The 18,197-nt window shown below is 53.8% G+C and overlaps 1 protein-coding gene across 1 annotated transcript in view; it reads right to left on the bottom strand.

Moving 5' to 3' along the window:
* Positions 1-272: 272 nt before the first annotated feature.
* PLEKHG4B (pleckstrin homology and RhoGEF domain containing G4B) overlaps positions 273-18,197 on the bottom strand; it is an 87,175-nt gene continuing 69,250 nt past the window's right edge. Inside the window, exons 14-20 of the mRNA XM_033178652.1 lie at positions 15,818-16,070; positions 13,975-14,064; positions 13,661-13,891; positions 12,739-12,909; positions 11,508-11,688; positions 2,939-3,070; positions 273-2,744 (exon numbers count right to left, since the gene is read on the bottom strand). Of these exons, the coding sequence (XP_033034543.1) occupies positions 2,482-2,744; positions 2,939-3,070; positions 11,508-11,688; positions 12,739-12,909; positions 13,661-13,891; positions 13,975-14,064; positions 15,818-16,070 (1,321 nt within the window). The 3' untranslated portion in view covers positions 273-2,481. The remainder of the gene's footprint in view (positions 2,745-2,938; positions 3,071-11,507; positions 11,689-12,738; positions 12,910-13,660; positions 13,892-13,974; positions 14,065-15,817; positions 16,071-18,197) is intronic.

Raw genomic sequence — 18,197 nt, 5'->3', positions numbered from 1 at the left:
CATGCTTCCCTTTCCCTCTTTCTCTACATATTTTTGGACTGGACTTTTAAAAATTCCATTTTATCTCCTCTGTTAGTCTATTAAGCTGTAATTCTTTGTTAGTGGCTGTTTCAAGGGTTTATAAGTACATCTTTGGCTTACCACAGTCTACCTTCAAGTGATACCACCTCACTTCACATATCACATCCAACGTCTCCCAGTCTTCAGGCCACTGTGGTCACACAGTTTACCTATACGTTTAGTACAAACTGCAGATACGTTAATATTTGTGCTTAAACAGTCAGTTAACTTTATTTATTTTTAATAGAGGTGCAGTCTTGCCATGTTTCCCAGGATGATCCCCAATTCCTGGGCTCAAGTGATCCTCTGGCCTCAGTCTCCCAAAGTGCTGGGATTAGAGACATGAGCCACTGCACCCGGCCAAGCCACTCATCTTTTAACCCATTTCCCGTTCAGAAAAAAAAAAAAAAAAACTGCAGCTCACTGCCAGTGCTCATTTCTTGGGGCAAATGGGAGATGGGTTAAAGGGATTTAAGTAACGAGGAAAATTTTGAATGGTGCACATGCTCTTCATTTTTCTTTTCCCTGAAGCACATCCTTTAATGTTTCTTGTAGTGCAGGTCTGCTGGTGACAAAATTATGTTAGCTTCTGTGTGTATGAAAATGTCTTTATGTCACCACTGTTTTGGAAAGATTTTGTCAGGTACAGAATGTGAATTTGGCAGTTTTCTCCTTAGTACATTCCACTGTCTCTCACCCGTGCTGCTTCTGAGGAGTCAGCCATGCTCATCCGCTTTGTGCCTCCCAACAGAACATGCCCTTGTCCTCTGACTGCTTTTAGGATTTTCTGTTTGTCACTGGTTTTATGCAATTGGATTATGATGTGCACTCATATCTCTTGTGTTTGGAGTTTCTGGGTCTATGGGACTCCAGATGTACACCAGTGGCCCCCGGGTTCTCAGGCCTTTGGCCTCTGACTGAGAATTACACCATTGGCTTCCCTGGCTCTGAGGCTTCAGGACTTGGACTGGGCTACACTAGCAGCTTCCTTGGGTCTCCAGCTTGTGGGTGGCCTAATTTGGGGCTCTTGACCTGCCAAAATTGTGTCAGCCAATGCCCCTAAGGCCCCTCTCATCTGTCAGTCTGCCTATCTATCTATCTATCTATCTATCTATCTATCTATCATCATCATCTATCTCCTACTGGTTCCGTCTCTCTGGAGGCCCGACTAATGCAAATAGCTTCCACTGATGCGTCTTCAAGGTGCCTCATGGTCTCTTCTGTGAAATCCAATCTGTTACCCCATCCAGGGTAGTTTTCACCATCAATATTGTAGTTTCTCATCCCTGTAAGGTCGGTCTGGGTCTTCTTAATCTCTTCCTTGTCATTTCTTAACTTTCTGGATGTCTGGGCTGTAGTTTCAGCCACAGTTTGAGTTCCGTGACTCTAGCACCGATGCCAGCTCCAGGCGGTTGCCTTTGCCGGGCGACTCTCCTTGACGTGTTTGCGCTTGGCTGCTCCTCTGCACGCCTGGCACTCGGAGGTCAGGCACTGAGAGTTTACCTCGCAGGGTGCGGACACTTTGGTAACCTATAGATCGTCTGGAGCTTTGTTCTGGGATGGAGTGAATTACCTGGGAATGGTCTGATCATCTCAGGTCTTGCTTTTATGATTTTGTAGGTGGGTGAGGAGCAGGGCTCAGTCTAGGGCTAATTATCCCCACTCCTGAGGCAAGATTTTCTGAGAACTCCACCTAATGCTCACAGATTGCGAGTTTTCCCAGTCTGGCTGGTGGGAGAGGGTCCTGTCCGCAGCCCACGAGTACCAGAAATGGATCTTTGGTCTTTTCAAAGGTTTCTCCCAGCCTTGGTAGCCTCCCTGTCTGAGTGCGAGAATGGCAGCACCACACCGGGTGCTGGAGGGGCTGATTTGGTGAGTCCTTCCCCATGCAGGCATCCCTCTCTGGCACTCTGACCTGTAAAGTCCTGCTGACTTGGTCTCTTCAACTCACGGAGGCTGCTGGGCTCTTCCTGGGCCCCTCCCTGCACTGAGGCCTGCAAACTCTCAAGGCGGAGGGAGGTCTGAGGCCATCACCAGGCTCACCTCCCGTTTTCCTGTCTCTCAGGGATCATGGTCCTTTGTTGCCAAACGTCTTATGTCTTGACATCTTTTGTTTCATGTTTAGTCTGTTTTTTGTCTTGTTTCAGGTCTATTTCCTATGATGTTGTCTTGGGTGGAAGTGGAAGGTTTGTTTTTCAAATAAGACAAAATTTTAAATTTGTTTGAAAATGTTAGGGAGTGTCTAAAATCCTGGGAAATACCTGGACACCTGCTGTGTTGCTCCCTCTGGATCGTTCCAGCCACGCGATGGGCACCGCTACCCCCCCAGTCGTCAGGCCTGGCATGCTGCTCCCTACGTATCATTCTAGCTACGCGATGGGCATCGCCACCCCCATGGTCATCAGGCCTGGCATGCGTGGCTCACAACACAGCAGGAGCGCCCTCACGCACTGCAGCCTGGGTGCCCGTCTCCGGCTCGTCTTCCTTGATGCAGGCTCTGATGTCAGACCACCAGGGGCTGTGGGCTGGGCTGGAGGACACAAGCAGGCCCAGCGACCCCAGGATGGAGGAGGACCGGCTGCTGGAAGAGGAGGTGCTGCTGTCTGAGATGGTGGAGTGTGGTCGCTTGAAGGGGGTGGCATGGTCAGAGGAGGACACCGCAGTGGGCCCTCTCATTTGTGACTCTGGAAAGGGACAGAAAGCAGGTCAGGCTGGATTCCTCTGCAGAAATGCAGCCCAGGTTCAGAAACGGGATCAGAACCGTCCGAAAGACCGACCAGGCTTTGCCCCTGCAGTCATGCCCGTCCACCCCACCGTGTCAGCCACAGGCCCAGTGCGCTCTGCAGGGCGAGTGAGGGTGGGGCTGAGGCCACCGTACCTGTGCCCTTGATGATGCTGTTGTGGGCCCGGTCGCTTATCACTGTACATTTGGGGGCCTGATCGCTGGGCTTGACGTCCATGAATGGCTGGTTGCCTATCCCCATGGATGCCATTTCTTGGATTCTGAGTTCTAAGACAGAAGAAAGTATGACAGTTTCCAAAGCAACTTGGGGGCTAACGCCACCCCAAAGATGCCCGGTATCCCTAATGCCCTCAGCCCAAACCAGGAGGGTGGACAGGGCCTACCCACCCTGCCTCCCAAGAGGCACGGGGGTCCAGGATGCTGAGGCTTCCCGTTCCAGTTTTCGGCGTCATAGAAATCTCTCCCAGGGAGCCCAAGGCAGTAACCAAGAATAAGGAAGCCATGAGGCCTTGGAAACAAGATGTCCAGCCTGGGGGTCAGGAAGGGTCCCTGTCTGCTGGTGAGCGGGAGAGGGCCACACAGCAGGTCCCAATTAGAGCAGGGGTCAAAGGCCTGGGAGCTGTGTCCATGGGAAAGACAAAAGTGACAGGTTTCTAGGAGTTTGAATATTGAGAGGAGAGCTAAGCATAAGGTGAGAGTTTGGGAATGAATTTATTCTTGGTCAAATTAAGCAAAGAAGAAAGATGATATTAATTGTAAGTAAATGTATGAGGATAGAAAACATAATTACATTTATGTAGTCCTACTGCATATGCTGAAGAATATTATAGTAAGAATTATTTCCAGAGGTCTTGGGAGAACGGGAAGAAGTGTAGTGTGTGTGTGCTGCAGGCACAGAGTTACTGATCACCTTCACCAACAGGTAACGTGCAAAGCTGGTTAATCAAGAGTGAGTGTCCCCTTTTGCAGGGAAGGGGCCGAGTGTGGCTGCCTGGGACGCAGGGCTTGGAGTTGGGCAGCGAACAGGACGTTGCTCTTCTCCGACTCCGAAGCACTGTTTTTAGGGTTAGAGCTGTGAGCGTGGGTGCGGGACAGCTTCCTCCTCTGGCTGCAGTGGGTTTGCCTGTACACCTTACATCCAAGCCTGCGGCCGACAACAACCAGAAAAGCTGGACACATGTTTTGAAGGTGTTTTGGAGGTGACGAGGCAATCCAGCCTCAAAAGGCTGACCTCCCGGGCAGATGTGGAGCTCACAGACCACTGGACACCTGACACCTTTCTAACCCCTCAGGGCATTGCTGGTGGCCAATGAGCTCGGAGCTTGGAGCCTGAGAGCTTCGGACAATGCACAGGGTGGGGAGATAAAACCTGGAATTTGAGGGTTGCCAGGGAGGAAGGGCCTGGGAAACTCCCAGACATGCAGTGGGGACCTGGAAAGGGAGCATGGACTTTGCCAGGAGTGGGACAAACAGAAACTGGATCAGCTGCCCAAAGGTCTGAGGCGGACTTCATGCAGCCCCTCCCCTGAGTGCGTCCAGATGACCCACCCCTGCTCTTCCCACAAAAATAAATCCTCATTTAATCCCCAGATCATTAAACATCCGCGAGATAAAGGTTTGGACGTCTCAGGCCGTGGAGGTAACCAGGATTAATGTGGCAGGAAGTAGATCACAGGACAGAGAGTCTCAAAAGGAAACTGAAATCCATCAAATAAAAGCAGGGAAGATGCGATCGAAACACAGAAACTATGCGAGAAACATAGCAACATGTAAAAAGTCATACGTGTAGTCGGAGTTCCAGGTGGAGCACAGAGAGCGGAGCAGGAGAAGTGATCAAATGTTCCAGAACTAACCCCACGCTGGGACACAGGCAAGGACCGCCATCCTTGGCCATCAGAGCACAGCTGGCCTGGGGGCAGCCAGATTGCTCTCATTCATGGCGGTGGCTGCCCAGGTCTCTCTGCCTGGGGGGTGTTCCCCCACTTCCTGTGGACGGGACAGAAGTGGCAGGTGGTTCACACGCCAGGAGGAGCCTCAACGATGAGGGACAGGAGTTGGCAGAGAAACAGCCAGGTCCCTCAGCATGTAGGGGTCCCTCAGCATGTGGGACAGTGCCTGGGTGTGCCTGTCTTCCAGAGGGTGTGTGCAAGGACCTGCCCATCAATCACCCTCCATGGCCTTCCCCTCCTCTCTCACTTCCCTGTTCTCACCAAACAGGTAGAAAACAAAGAGTAAGATACTCTAGATTTATGCCCACATTGCATTAAATGTAAACACACTACTCCAATCTAAAGACAAGGACAATCAAACTAGGTAAAAAGATAAAAGTGAAATCAAACATGTGCCTTTTACAAGAGACGTATCTCAAATATAAGAACACCGAAAGTTCCAAGTAAGAAGATGGACAAGTATGTGTTGTGTAAACACAACTTTGCAAAAGGAAACTGGAATAGCTACATTAACAGGAAGCATAGTCGGCCTTCTGTATCTGTGGGTTCCATATCCACAGATTCCACCAAGGATCAAAACTGTTTGAACAAAAAGCAATTACAATAATAGTTAAAAATACAAATAAAAAACCAATATAACAGCTATTTATAAGCATTTTCATTGTACTATGGATTATAAGTAATGTACAGATGATTTGCAGTATATAGGAGCATGTGTGTAGGTTATATGCAACTACTGTGCCATTTTATATCAGGGACTTGAACAACTGCAGATTTGGGTATCCGTGGGGGAGTCCTGGAACCCACCCCCATGGACACAGAGGGACAGCTGTAGATCTAAGGCAAAAGGCATTCCTAAAAATAAAGAGATGCATTTCATTATCATAAAAGAGGCTCTGTTTCTAGGAAGATATAGCAATTCTATATTACCATGCACCTAATAACTTAGCTTCAAAACATAGAAAGCAAAAAGTGACAGAACGAAAAGAAAACTAGACAAATTCAAATCTACATCATCATGGGAGATTTTAACACACTTTTCCTAGTGATAGGCAGCCAAAAAGCCAATAAGGATATAACAAATCTGAACAACACAATTTTCAAAACGTGATCAGAACTCTGCAATAACGACAAAGCACACTTTCTCTTCACGTGGAAAGTTTACCAAAATGCTGGGACATCCAACTTTTCAAATAACCGAAGCTGTTACAGGTGGCTAGACAGGCATGAGCGGGGCAGGAGAGGGCTCCCCACCCATTGGGAATGTCGGGTGGTGGCCTGGCATATACCACACTGCCTCTCTAAAAGGGGTACCTTGGCAGCCAGTGCCAGGGAAAGGGCATTTCCTGATGGTCCACACCTGCTGCACTCAAGTGTTAACTGAAGGCAGGTGCCAGGAAAAGCAACTTTGTGCATTAAGAGACAAAATGGTAGAATGTCACCTTTTGGGGGCGCCCCACCAGACAAGGGAAGAAAGCCTCAGACGGGGATGTGTACAACTTCCTAAGCACACGGGACATCCTCACGTCCCCCAACAGACAAGGGACGAAAGCCTCAGACGGGGATGCGTACAACTTCCCAAGCACACGGGACATCCTCACGTCCCCCAACAGAAAAGGGAAGAAAGCCTCAGACGGGGATGTGTACAACTTCCTAAGCACACGGGACATCCTCACGTCCCCCAACAGACAAGGGACGAAAGCCTCAGACGGGGATGCGTACAACTTCCCAAGCACACGGGACATCCTCACGTCCCCCAACAGAAAAGGGAAGAAGCCTCAGACGGGGATGTGTACAACTTCCTAAGCACACGGACATCCTCACGTCCCCCACCAGACAAGGGAAGAAAGCCTCAGACGGGGATGTGTACAACTTCCTAAGCACACGGGACATCCTCACGTCCCCCACCAGAAAAGGGAAGAAGCCTCAGACGGGGATGTGTACAACTTCCTAAGCACACGGGACATCCTCACGTCCCCCAACAGACAAGGGACGAAAGCCTCAGACGGGGATGCGTACAACTTCCCAAGCACACGGGACATCCTCACGTCCCCCAACAGAAAAGGGAAGAAAGCCTCAGACGGGGATGTGTACAACTTCCTAAGCACACGGGACATCCTCACGTCCCCCAACAGACAAGGGAGAAAGCCTCAGACGGGGATGCGTACAACTTCCCAAGCACACGGGACATCCTCACGTCCCCCAACAGAAAAGGGAAGAAAGCCTCAGACGGGGATGTGTACAACTTCCTAAGCACACGGACATCCTCACGTCCCCCACCAGACAAGGGAAGAAAGCCTCAGACGGGGATGTGTACAACTTCCTAAGCACACGGGACATCCTCACGTCCCCCACCAGAAAAGGGAAGAAGCCTCAGACGGGGATGTGTACAACTTCCTAAGCACACGGGACATCCTCACGTCCCCCAACAGACAAGGGACGAAAGCCTCAGACGGGGATGCGTACAACTTCCTAAGCACACGGGACATCCTCACGTCCCCCAACAGAAAAGGGAAGAAAGCCTCAGACGGGGATGTGTACAACTTCCTAAGCACACGGGACATCCTCACGTCCCCCACCAGACAAGGGAAGAAAGCCTCAGACGGGGATGCGTACAACTTCCCAAGCACATGGGACATCCTCACGTCCCCCAACAGAAAAGGGAAGAAAGCCTCAGACGGGGATGTGTACAACTTCCTAAGCACACGGGACATCCTCACGTCCCCCACCAGACAAGGGAAGAAAGCCTCAGACGGGGATGTGTACAACTTCCTAAGCACACGGGACATCCTCACGTCCCCCACCAGAAAAGGGAAGAAAGCCTCAGACGGGGATGCGTACAACTTCCCAAGCACACGGGACATCCTCACGTCCCCCAACAGACAAGGGAAGAAAGCCTCAGACGGGGATGCGTACAACTTCCCAAGCACACGGAGTATCAGGGAACCCTCACATCCCAAGGGAAAGGCCCACACTGTGCACGCAGGCAGCCCAGCCTAAGGGGAGAATCACCGGAAAAGGGCTGGCCCAGGAAGTCCTAGGATAAGGATAAACGGGGCCCTCGATCTCAGTGCCCACTTGGAAATCTTCCAAGTGTGCTTTTCTTCCTTTCCCGCTCTAAAGCCTTTTCAAACGAACTTCCATTCCTGCTCTGAAACTTGCCTCAGTCTCTTTTTCTGCCTTATGTCCCTCAGTCAAATTCTTTCTTCCGAGGAGACAAGAATTGAGGTTGCTGCAGACCTGTACAGGTTCGCCACCGGTCACTTGGATACCTTCCACGGATAACAAACTCTAGTGTGTATTATTTGACCAAAGCGGTCTTCTACTCAAAACTGGTATCACGGCCGGGCGCGGTGGCTCAAGCCTGTAATCCCAGCACTTTGGGAGGCCGAGACGGGCGGATCACGAGGTCAGGAGATCGAGACCATCCTGGCTAACACGGTGAAACCCTGTCTCTACTAAAAATACAAAAACTAGCCGGGCGAGGTGGCGGGCGCCTGTAGTCCCAGCTACTCGGGAGGCTGAGGCAGGAGAATGGCGTGAACCCGGGAGGCGGAGCTTGCAGTGAGCTGAGATCCAGCCACTGTACTCCAGCCCGGGCGATAGAGCAAGACTCCGTCTCAAAAAAAAAAAAAAAAAAAAAAACTGGTATCACAAAGTTAACTAGAAAATCTTGGAAATTAGGTAATGCATTTCTAAATAACCCATGATGAGTCCAAGAAGAAATTAAAGTGGAAGTTAGAGAATATACTGAACTGACTGTTAATAAACACATGACATATACAAACTTGTGGGATGCAGCTAAAGCTTACAGGAAAGTCTGTAGTCTTAAATACTGCACAAAAACGAGAACAAAACAAAGGCTAAAATCAATGATCTAAGCATCCACCTCAAGAAATGAGGTAGAAAGGAAAAGCAAATGAAACACTGAAAAAGGTAGACACAAGAAAATAACAAAGAGTAGGAATTAATTAAGTAGAAAATAAGTGTGTAGATAATCAATTAAACCAAAATTCTGTTTCTGGGAAGACTAATTTGGTAAATCCCTGGCAAAACTGGAGAAGTCAAGAGAGGGCTCAAGTGACCGAGGTGATGGGGAGGGGGTGCCAGGTCCTCGACACACCTGAGAAGCATTAGGTTCCACTTTCCAGGCAACCCAGCTGTACCTGCAGAGCCTGGACAGCTCTGTGGGCTACACCGCACATCCCCAGGCCCAGGCAGAGTCCTGTGTGCATACCCTGTGCTCAGCTGTCCCCCGACCCTGTTTGAGGAGGGCTGTGAAACTAAAATAACTTGAACTCAACGCTGTGGGAACTGTAAGATATTCTGAACCCTGAGAGGCGCCCGGCAATGCCCTGAGTCATGGAACATCAGGTGTAACTTTTGCTTTTTCCAGTAAATGGTCAGGGATGACCGGCAGGCACCAGAGATAAGAATCTCTCAGAACATGCCTCCTCCTCACAGAATGTTAAGCAATCGCCCTTGGAATGTAGCAACCTGGACTAATCAAGTTGCTGTCAAGTCGGCTGCAACCGTTTCTGCCTCTGTAAGTGAAGCCGCAGCTTCCCCACTCGGGAGCACGGACCCCGTCCCTTTGGAGTCTGCATTCTGGGGTGGCCATTCCCATGCTTTGTGCTTGAATCAACTTAGTTCTATTTTCTGAATCTGATTATTCAAGGCTGGCAGGGCCTATTTCCTGCAGGCTCCAGGTGCTTGGAACACAGGAGGGGTTGAAATGGACAGATCGACCCCAGGGAGGCTTTGTGCACCACAGTCAGGCAGACCCCAAACAGGAAGCAGGACCAGTGGGTTACAAAGGAAGGAAAAAGGCCAGGAAGGCTCTTCAGGATGGTGGCATCTTGGAGATGAGGCCCCTCACCAAGTAGCTGCTGCCCATGGGGTGCAGAGTAGCCAGGAGGCTGGGGCCGGAGGGGGAGCTGGCAGGGAGGCCATGGGGCCCCCTGTGCCCGACAGAGCTGGCTCCGAAGAGTTTCGGGGGCTGGTGGGGAGGCGGTGGCTGTACTTGGAGGGTAAGGCCCAGGCGGGGTGTGGCCGTGCAGGATCCCGGTTGTGTCTGTAGCTTGGGTGCCTCGGTTTCTTAGGCCTGAGAGGCCAGAGCTGCCAGGTGGGCCTGTAGGGTAGAGGTGGACAGCTGGGTTTACAATGGCTTTGGCTATCTGTGAGGTGCTGGGGCAGGCCCTGGAGTTGGAGCTCAGTGTGGGAGAAGGTCTGGGGTGGGGGGTGGTCACTGTGAAGGTGGTGTTTGCAGCCGCCAGGCTAGAGGAATAAGCACAGAGAGGCACACCCAGTGACGAAGTCGGGGGAGGGGGGAGCAAACGAGGGTGGACATTGAGGGAGGAGGGAGGAGGCCTGGGGGAGGGGTCCCAGAGTGGGGGATGAGTTCTCTGGGGAGGGCCCTCTCATGACCATGAGCTCAGCCTCCCGGGGCCATGGGGGCCAGACCAGCAGGGCAGGGGCAGGAAGTCAACCAGAGGGTTAAATCTGGAGCCAGAGCTGCGGGGGACTCTCTCTGGGGTGGCCGCAGTGTCTTGTTTACGTTTGTTTGTGGACATGAGAGACACGTGTGTGAGTGCCATCAGGTCCGATCCAAGAAGTTTCTCGTAAAGTGCTGACCGAGGGCCCCCAGGTGCCCCAAACAGGGTGGGCCTCTTGGGTGCCCATGAGGAAGAAAATGGACGGTCCGGCTACTGGAGGATCCTCAGAGTGATTAGGCCCTTAGGGAGGCTGACTTTGGAGATCGAGTCACAGAGCTCAGCCCCTTAATTTCTGATCTTTTGTTAGAGATTTCCTTGCCTCCCTGTTCCTGGCTCAGACCAGACAGTCCTGAGACAGAAGACCCTTGACTATTCCATCCCTAATGTGGAATGCAAAATATACTCTCACCCCTACAAAAAAGAAATGCTGCCTGTAGTCAATCAAATTGCTGTAACTGTGCCCCAGCCCTGTATAGAAAATGATGTGATCCTGTTGCATTTCCCTAGACTGTGCCTATACAAATGGCCCTTAAACCTCCCCAGTTCGGGGCAATGACCCCATCCCTTTGAAGTCTGTGTCCTCCCAGGTGGCCATCCTCAGACTTTGTGCTCAAGTGAACTCGATATTTATTTATTTTATTTTATTTTATTTTATTTTTTTTTTGAGACGGAGTCTCGCTCTGCCGCCCAGGCTAGAGTGCAGTGGCCGGATCTCGGCTCACTGCAAGCTCTACCTCCCGGGTTTACGCCATTCTCCTGCCTCAGTCTCCCGAGTAGCTGGGACTACAGGCGCCCGCCACCTCGCCCGGCTAGTTTTTTGTATTTTTTTAGTAGAGACGGGGTTTCACCCTGTTAGCCAGGATGGTCTCGATCTCCTGACCTCGTGATCCGCCCGTCTCGGCCTCCCAAAGTGCTGGGATTACAGGCTTGAGCCACTGCGCCCGGCCCTCGATATTTAATCACACCGCCTGAATCTCAGCATTAAGGTCGACAGCCCAGCTCCCAACCCACGCCTCCACTCCCTCCCCACTCCTAGCCTTGGCCTCCCACCCCTGGACTCAGTCTCCAGCCCCCACCCCAGTCACAGCCCCCAGCCCCACAGTCCCCAACCCCAGCCCCAGCCCCAGTCCCAGCCCTGGCCCCCGGACCCCTGGCCCCCTGGCCCCTGGACTCAGCCCCTGGCTCTCACCCCAGCCAGCCCTGACCCCTGCCCTAGCTGTGCCCCGAGCCGGGCAGGCCCTGTGGCCCCCATCTTCCCACCTCTGCTCTTCAGCGCCTGCCTCCACAGGATCCTCCCTATGACATCGGTCCACGCACGCTTGACCTCTGCCGAGCTTGCTTGGAGAATGTAGGTGTCCTGAGATTTCCGCCGCCTGCGAAACCAAATCTCAAACCTCGAGCCACTGTCCCCGACGTTCTCTGTCATCCCGATCTCGGCCATCTGCAGTCAGCAAACACCCGTGGCAGCACCATCAGGAACACAGATCTCTGAACGACTGGCTACCCAAATTCCTCAGTGCTGGAGATCACGTCACCCAGACACCAAATGACAAATGTGTGGGATGGGTCAGGGTGGGCAGAACCTCACTGCTCACTACTGTGAGAGGCTGCCTGTGAGCGTGCAAGGGAGAGTGCGTGTGTGCAGGACAGCTGTCAATGAGTATGCAAGGCTATGCACAAGTGTGGGAGGCTGCTTGTTTGTGAGCCCATGCACCCTCATGGCCTCAGTCAAGAAGGGAGGGACCTGGCTTCCTTCAGCACAGCCGAGTCACAAGTAGGAACCTGCTCACCATGGTGTATCAGCGAAGCCCTCTCTGTGCACCTCCGAGAGCCAGGGGAAGGCCTGTCCCGTGTTCACCCTCTCTGTGCACCTCCCAGAGCCAGGGGAAGGCCTGTCCCTGCGCTCACCCTCTCTGTGCACCTCCGAGAGCCAGGGGAAGGCCTGTCCCTGTGCTCACCCTCTCTGTGCACCTCCGAGAGCCAGGGGAAGGCCTGTCCCTGTGCTCACCCTCTCTGTGCACCTCCGAGAGCCAGGGGAAGGCCTGTCCCTGTGCTCACCCTCTCTGTGCACCTCCGAGAGCCAGGGGAAGGCCTGTCCCTGTGCTCACCCTCTCTGTGCACCTCCGAGAGCCAGGGGAAGGCCTGTCCCGTGTTCACCCTCTCTGTGCACCTCCCAGAGCCAGGGGAAGGCCTGTCCCTGTGCTCACCTCCATACAGAATCCACAATGCAGTTTCTGACTGAGGAGACACTTGTTTCTCAGCCCTTGGACTGGACATGGGACTGGAGAAGACAAACGTCTCCTTGCCGATTTTGGAGGGCTAACGTTTTCAAGAATTTACCCAAGAACCACAGAAATCAAAACATCGCGGTGTGGCTCCTCCTAGCTTCACTCCCTCCCAGTTCCTCTGCTCGCCTCAGGTGAGACAGGGTCCGAGACCCCCTTGGAGGGCCTGGCTCAGCCTGCGCCCGATTGGACCAGGCGGGTGCTACCTTGAAGGACTGCTTGTACAGGTAGACATCGTGGCCGCCCTCCACCTTCTGGGTCTTGCTGAACAGGATGAGGTCTTCAAAGAGGAACACGTGCCTCAGATACTTCTTCCTCCCGCAGCAAACGATAAACTCATCTCGGCATTTCAGCTGCCCCTGTTCCTTCAAATTCACCTGCAGAGGAACAGCCAAGGGGCTGGCCTTGGCTCATTCATACGGGCCCGCGGCAGCTCACGCACACACTGCTGCCTGCGACCGGCCGTGTGGGTCTCACCAGGCCCCGCCGTGGGGGTTGTGCAGCTCAGTGTAGTGAAGGCTGCCCCGGCTGCCCCCCAACCCCAGACGCCCCAAAGGCCATGGGTGAGCTGAGAAATGACTGGTGCGTGGGGGTGCTGGCTCCATTCCGGCAGGCTGTATCCCTGGGCCTGGGATGGGCAACACCCCAGTGGCTGAGCAGGGCCGTGAAGGGTGGGACCTCACGTCAGCTGGAGAAGGCAGACCCATCTTGGGCCCCAACACCCATGGACTCGGGGCTTGACCCTAGTGCCTTCTCACAGAGGGCTGGGGTGCAGCGCCCACATCCACCTGTTTTAAATGCAGCCCGGGTGAGCAGACTCCCAGTCATTCAGAACCAGCCTGCTTTGCATGTCCTGTGCAACTGCAGCCAACATCTGCCAGCCATTGTCAAACCCTGGGGCTCCAGGGGCCTCAAGCCTTGCTGCTCCCTGACATTGCCCAGACAGGTAAGACCCTCCTCCCAGTGGCCTCCACTGCAGCCTTCAGAAGGCTGTGCTTTGAAGGACTTCTCCGGGGCAAGTCTGCCAGCACGTCACCAAGAAAATTGTGCTGCTGGGCCAAGACTTTCTCAGCAACGGCCTCAAAACTCCCCCAGCTAGCCTGAGCTGCCAGCGCGTGGGGCACTTACGTCACAGCCGCGGATGGCGTCCATGGCCAGCAGGTCATTGCCGTGGCGCAGCTGGAAGCAGACCACGACCTCGGCGGCTCGGAGCTCGCCCAGCTCCTGCCCCTGGACCGGGCCGCGGCTGGCCTCCTTGAGCAGGTCCTGGAGCAGCAGCGCGTACTTGGCCACACGCTGCACAGGCCGCAGCAGGTAGGAGGCCAGGTCCATCTTGTCACCTAGCTCCCGCTGCTTGTCCTGCAAGGACCGGGTGAGAGGGTCAGCTGCAGCCTGACTGAGGGCCGGGCAGCTGCGGCGGGGCTGGGGGGCGAGGGGATGACCTTGAAGAAGGCGTTGCCGTGGCTGCTGAGCAGGGCGTCCGACTGCGGCTTGTTCTTGCTGTAGACCACGTACATCCCCAACTGCTCTTCCTGGAAAAGCAGAGGCGACTGCTTGGCCGTGGGAGTGACAGGCCCGGAGACGGCAGGCTCTTACAGCCCGGGTCAGACTTGGAACTGCTCCCGTCCCAAGACCCTCCAGGTGCAGTTCGTACCATGATCAGGTGAAAGGGAGACTCAGTCCTTCATTACAGACTATCGGGGTATCCCCAGCACGGGGGCTCCAGAGGTGACTAGTTTACCAGCTGCAACCTCAGGGCTGAGAATTCTATAATTTGTCTTAAAAACACAGACTCCAGGAGGTTGAGAGGGGAAGAGGATACAGCTGGCAGTGGGCCTGGGAGGGCGTGGGGGGCAGTGGAACGATTTGGTCAATGGCCAAGAGCTAAAGCTGTCAAGACATTTAAAATTGCCACAGTTACGGTCAATATGAATCTGTACTTTATGTCTAAAAGCACCTTTTAAGAAAATGCTGAGGCCAGGTGCGGTGGCTCACACCTGTAATCCCAGCACTTTGTGAGGCCGAGGCGGGCAGATCGCAAGGTCTGGAGTTCAAGACCAGCCTGGCCAGCACGGTGAAACCCCGTCTCTACTAAAAATATAAAAATTAGCCAGGCCTGGTGGCGTGCACCTGTAGTCCCAGTTACTAAAGAGGCTGAGGCAGGAGAATCACTTGAACGTGGGAGGCGGAGGCTGCTGTGCGCTGATTGTGCCACAGCACTCCAGCCTGGGCGACAGAGCAAGACTCCATATCCAAGGGGTAAGAAAAAAGAAAGAACACTGAAAAGATGGAACATGAGCTTCTTTTGTCCACGGCTGTTTTCGTTGTGATAATTTGTGCTCAGTGGTCTGGGACACACGTCCCATCTGCCCACAGCACTCAGCACCTGTTGAAAGCCTGTCAGTTTCTTTCCAGAGTAAATTAAAAACTTTTTTTTTTTTTTTTTTGAGATGGAGTCTTGCTCTGTCGCCCAGGCTGGAGTACAGTGGCGCGGTCTCCACTCACTGCAAGCTCCGCCTCCTGGGTTCACGCCATTCTCCTGCCTCAGCCTCCCATGTAGCTGGGACTACAGGAGCCCGCCACCGCGCCCAGCTAATTTTTGTATTTTTAGTAGAGACGGGGTTTCACCGTGTTAGCCAGGGTGGTCTCGATCTCCCGACCTTGTGATCTGCCTGTCTCGGCCTCCCAAAGTGCTGGGATTACAGGCGTGAGCCACGCGCCCAGCCTAAAAACTTTATTAAAGACTCTCATACAGAGATATTCCACGTTCATCATTGAGAAGCAACTGACGAGTAGAGACCACTGAGTCTGCACATTCAACGTGCTTCCAGTTGAAAGTCTCACAGGAAATTCTCAGAACGGGACAGGCTGGTCCCTCTGGCAGGTAACGGGGCACCCAGGGTCAGGGGACCTGCGAAGGGTTGAGGCCTGGCCCCTCCCCAGAAGGTGATTCTGGGAACTGCTTCTGGCCTGTCAGCCGGAAGTGGTAAAGGAGCAGGCTGCTGGCGGAACAGGTGTGATGGTGTCCGCGGAGCCCCCGCCTCCAGGGGCAGCAGGGATGCAGTTGGTCACACCACCTGCAAAGCACCGAGCACTGGAGACCTGCAGGTTATCCGTGTGGGGCGTCTGTGTGTCGGCTGGTCTAATCATCCTGTCAGGACCAGCTCCCAGACCGGGGCTGAAGCTATTCCAACCGCCTGACACATGGGTGCTGCAGGCCCCGCCTCCCTGACACCGGCTTCGCCCACCACGTCACCCGTCGCCCACGCCGCGGCCTGCACTCACGTGTCTCAGGAAACTGCGGCCCACGGCCAAGGGGCAGTGCCGGCAGCGCTCCAGCTCCCGGAGGAAGTGCTGCTGGTGGAAGTCGTGGAGCTTCTCCAAGTTGCCAAAAATAACGTGGTGCTTCCCTCGAAGGCCCTGGGGCAGGTCCATTCTCTCCATTTCCGGAAAATAGTGATCGATGACGTATCCTAAGCACCGGACGTACTCCCTCTCCGTGGCGATCATCTCGGCCATGATGTGCCTCAGTCGGCTGCTGGAAGACACAGAGATCCCGGGGAAACATGGCCCCCCACGGACATGTTATTAAAAGCAATTCATGCCTGAGACAGAAACACATGAAGACCCTGAGGCATGAGCACGGTCACATGTGGACCGGAGGCACATGGGCACATGTGGGATTCACAATAAAGAAACTTCTGGCTGGGCATGGTGGCTCACACCTGTAATTCCAGCACTTTGGGAGACTGAGGTGGGTGGATCACGAGGTCAAGAGATAGAGACAGCCTGGCCAACATGGTGAAACCTCATCTCTACTAAAAATACAAAAATTAGCTGGGGGTGGTGGCACGCACCTGTAGTCCCAGCTACTTGGGAAGCTGAGGCAGGAGAATCACTTGAACCCGGGAGGTGGAGGCTGCAGTGAGGCGAGATTGAGCCACTGCACTCCAGCCTGGCAACAGAGCGAGACTCTGTCTCAAAAAAAACAGAACCTTCCAGTTGACTGCACATCCTCAGCAGGGAGTGACTCACCTGCACCCCGCTCATTCTCTCCCTGTTACCTGGAGCTGCTCCCCTGATACACAGTAACTTGAAAAGATAAGGACTATATTTCAAAAAGAAGCTTGTCACGTGAAACATTTCCATATTATTGATCGTGGCCTTTTCAGAGGAAAGATCCCTTGGAAACCAAGGAAGAGATTCCCAGGGTTCCTAACTGAAACTGAACATCACGTTCCTCGTTCCAGCTGGTTTGATTCTAGTGGTAAGATGACTCAAACACTTCCAGCAGCAACGCTTCTGCAAGGAAGGCAGTGGTGGAAATTTTGTGAGAAAACAGCTTTCGGATCCACGCCCACTGCTGACCGACCGGGAGATTTTCTTGAGAGTCAGCTTCCGTGGTAGTCACTCCTGACCCAAGGGGCTCAGCACCTTACGCAGCAGCTTCAGGGGGACTCGGGGGCTGCAACGGCCGGAGAGCAAGGCTGGGGGCGCAGGACGCCCAGAGGTGGACAACAGCAGGCTAGGCCCCAGGGACGGCCGTCCATGGAACCCTCTGCCCCGCCCTTGCCTGGGGTCTCCCTGCCTTCAACGAGGGTCCTGAGGAGGGGCTGCCGAGCAGGCTTTGTAGGGGCACTGTTCCTGTGAGGGGTGAGCCTCCGCTGCACTGCTGAGTCTTGAAGAGCCCTTCCTGACAACACACATCTGCAGGAGATGTGGGCTCCCCCGTGGCTGCCCGGAGTCTCACTACCTCTGTATCCCCAGGGCTGGGCAGGACCAGAGGACCCACTCGTGTTGCCCTGAGAGAGTGGAGAGGTGGGCTGGCCGGTGTGGTCAGCTTGGCCGGGTGGTTCCTCACATGCAAAACTGTGGTGCTGGGATCACAGAGGCCCAAACTGGGAGTCCTAAATCAGGTGCTATTCTTTTGTGTACTTTTCTTTTTTTTTTTTTTTTTTTTAACCATTAAAAAACATGCTAAGCATCCAAAAACACTTTTTTTTTTTTTTTTTGAGACGGAGTCTTGCTCTGTCGCCCAGGCTGGAGTGCAGTGGCCGGATCTCAGCTCACTGCAAGCTCCGCCTCCCGGGTTTTCGCCATTCTCCTGCCTCAGCCTCCCGAGTAGCTGGGACTACAGGCGCCCGCCACCTCGCCTGGCTAGTTTTTTGTATTTTTAGTAGAGACGGGGTTTCACCGTGTTAGCCAGGATGGTCTCATCTCCTGACCTCGTGATCCGCCCGTCTCGGCCTCCCAAAGTGCTGGGATTACAGGCTTGAGCCACCGCGCCCGGCCCAAAACCACTTTTACATTCACCATAAACGAATGCGGGACGGTTAGGCTGGTGGCTCGGTTTCATAGGCTGGTGGCTGGGTTTCATGAGCTGGCTGGAGCGTGGCCACCTGGTCGCTCTCAGCAACTGAGCCTGGAGGGCAGGGCCCTCACTCCGGCAGCGTGAATGCCAAAGCCTGGCCTGGGCTGTGGGACTCCCCGGGAGAAGGTTCTCTGGGTTCTGCTGGGGTGGGGTCTGAGCGTGTCCCACAGCTCTGCAGCTCTGACAGCGCCCATCAGCTGTACTTTCAAAGGGCCACTGGTGACCCGGGGGCCTTTCCCTAATAGATAGTGAGGTACACTGCTTTTCTCTTCTACTTGATAGCATCTTACCCCC

This window comes from Trachypithecus francoisi, unplaced genomic scaffold (genome assembly GCF_009764315.1).
Source record: "Trachypithecus francoisi isolate TF-2019V2 unplaced genomic scaffold, Tfra_2.0 Lachesis_group2, whole genome shotgun sequence".
NCBI classification, from domain to species: Eukaryota; Metazoa; Chordata; class Mammalia; order Primates; family Cercopithecidae; genus Trachypithecus; species Trachypithecus francoisi.
This window is presented reverse-complemented; position numbering and strand designations above follow the sequence as displayed.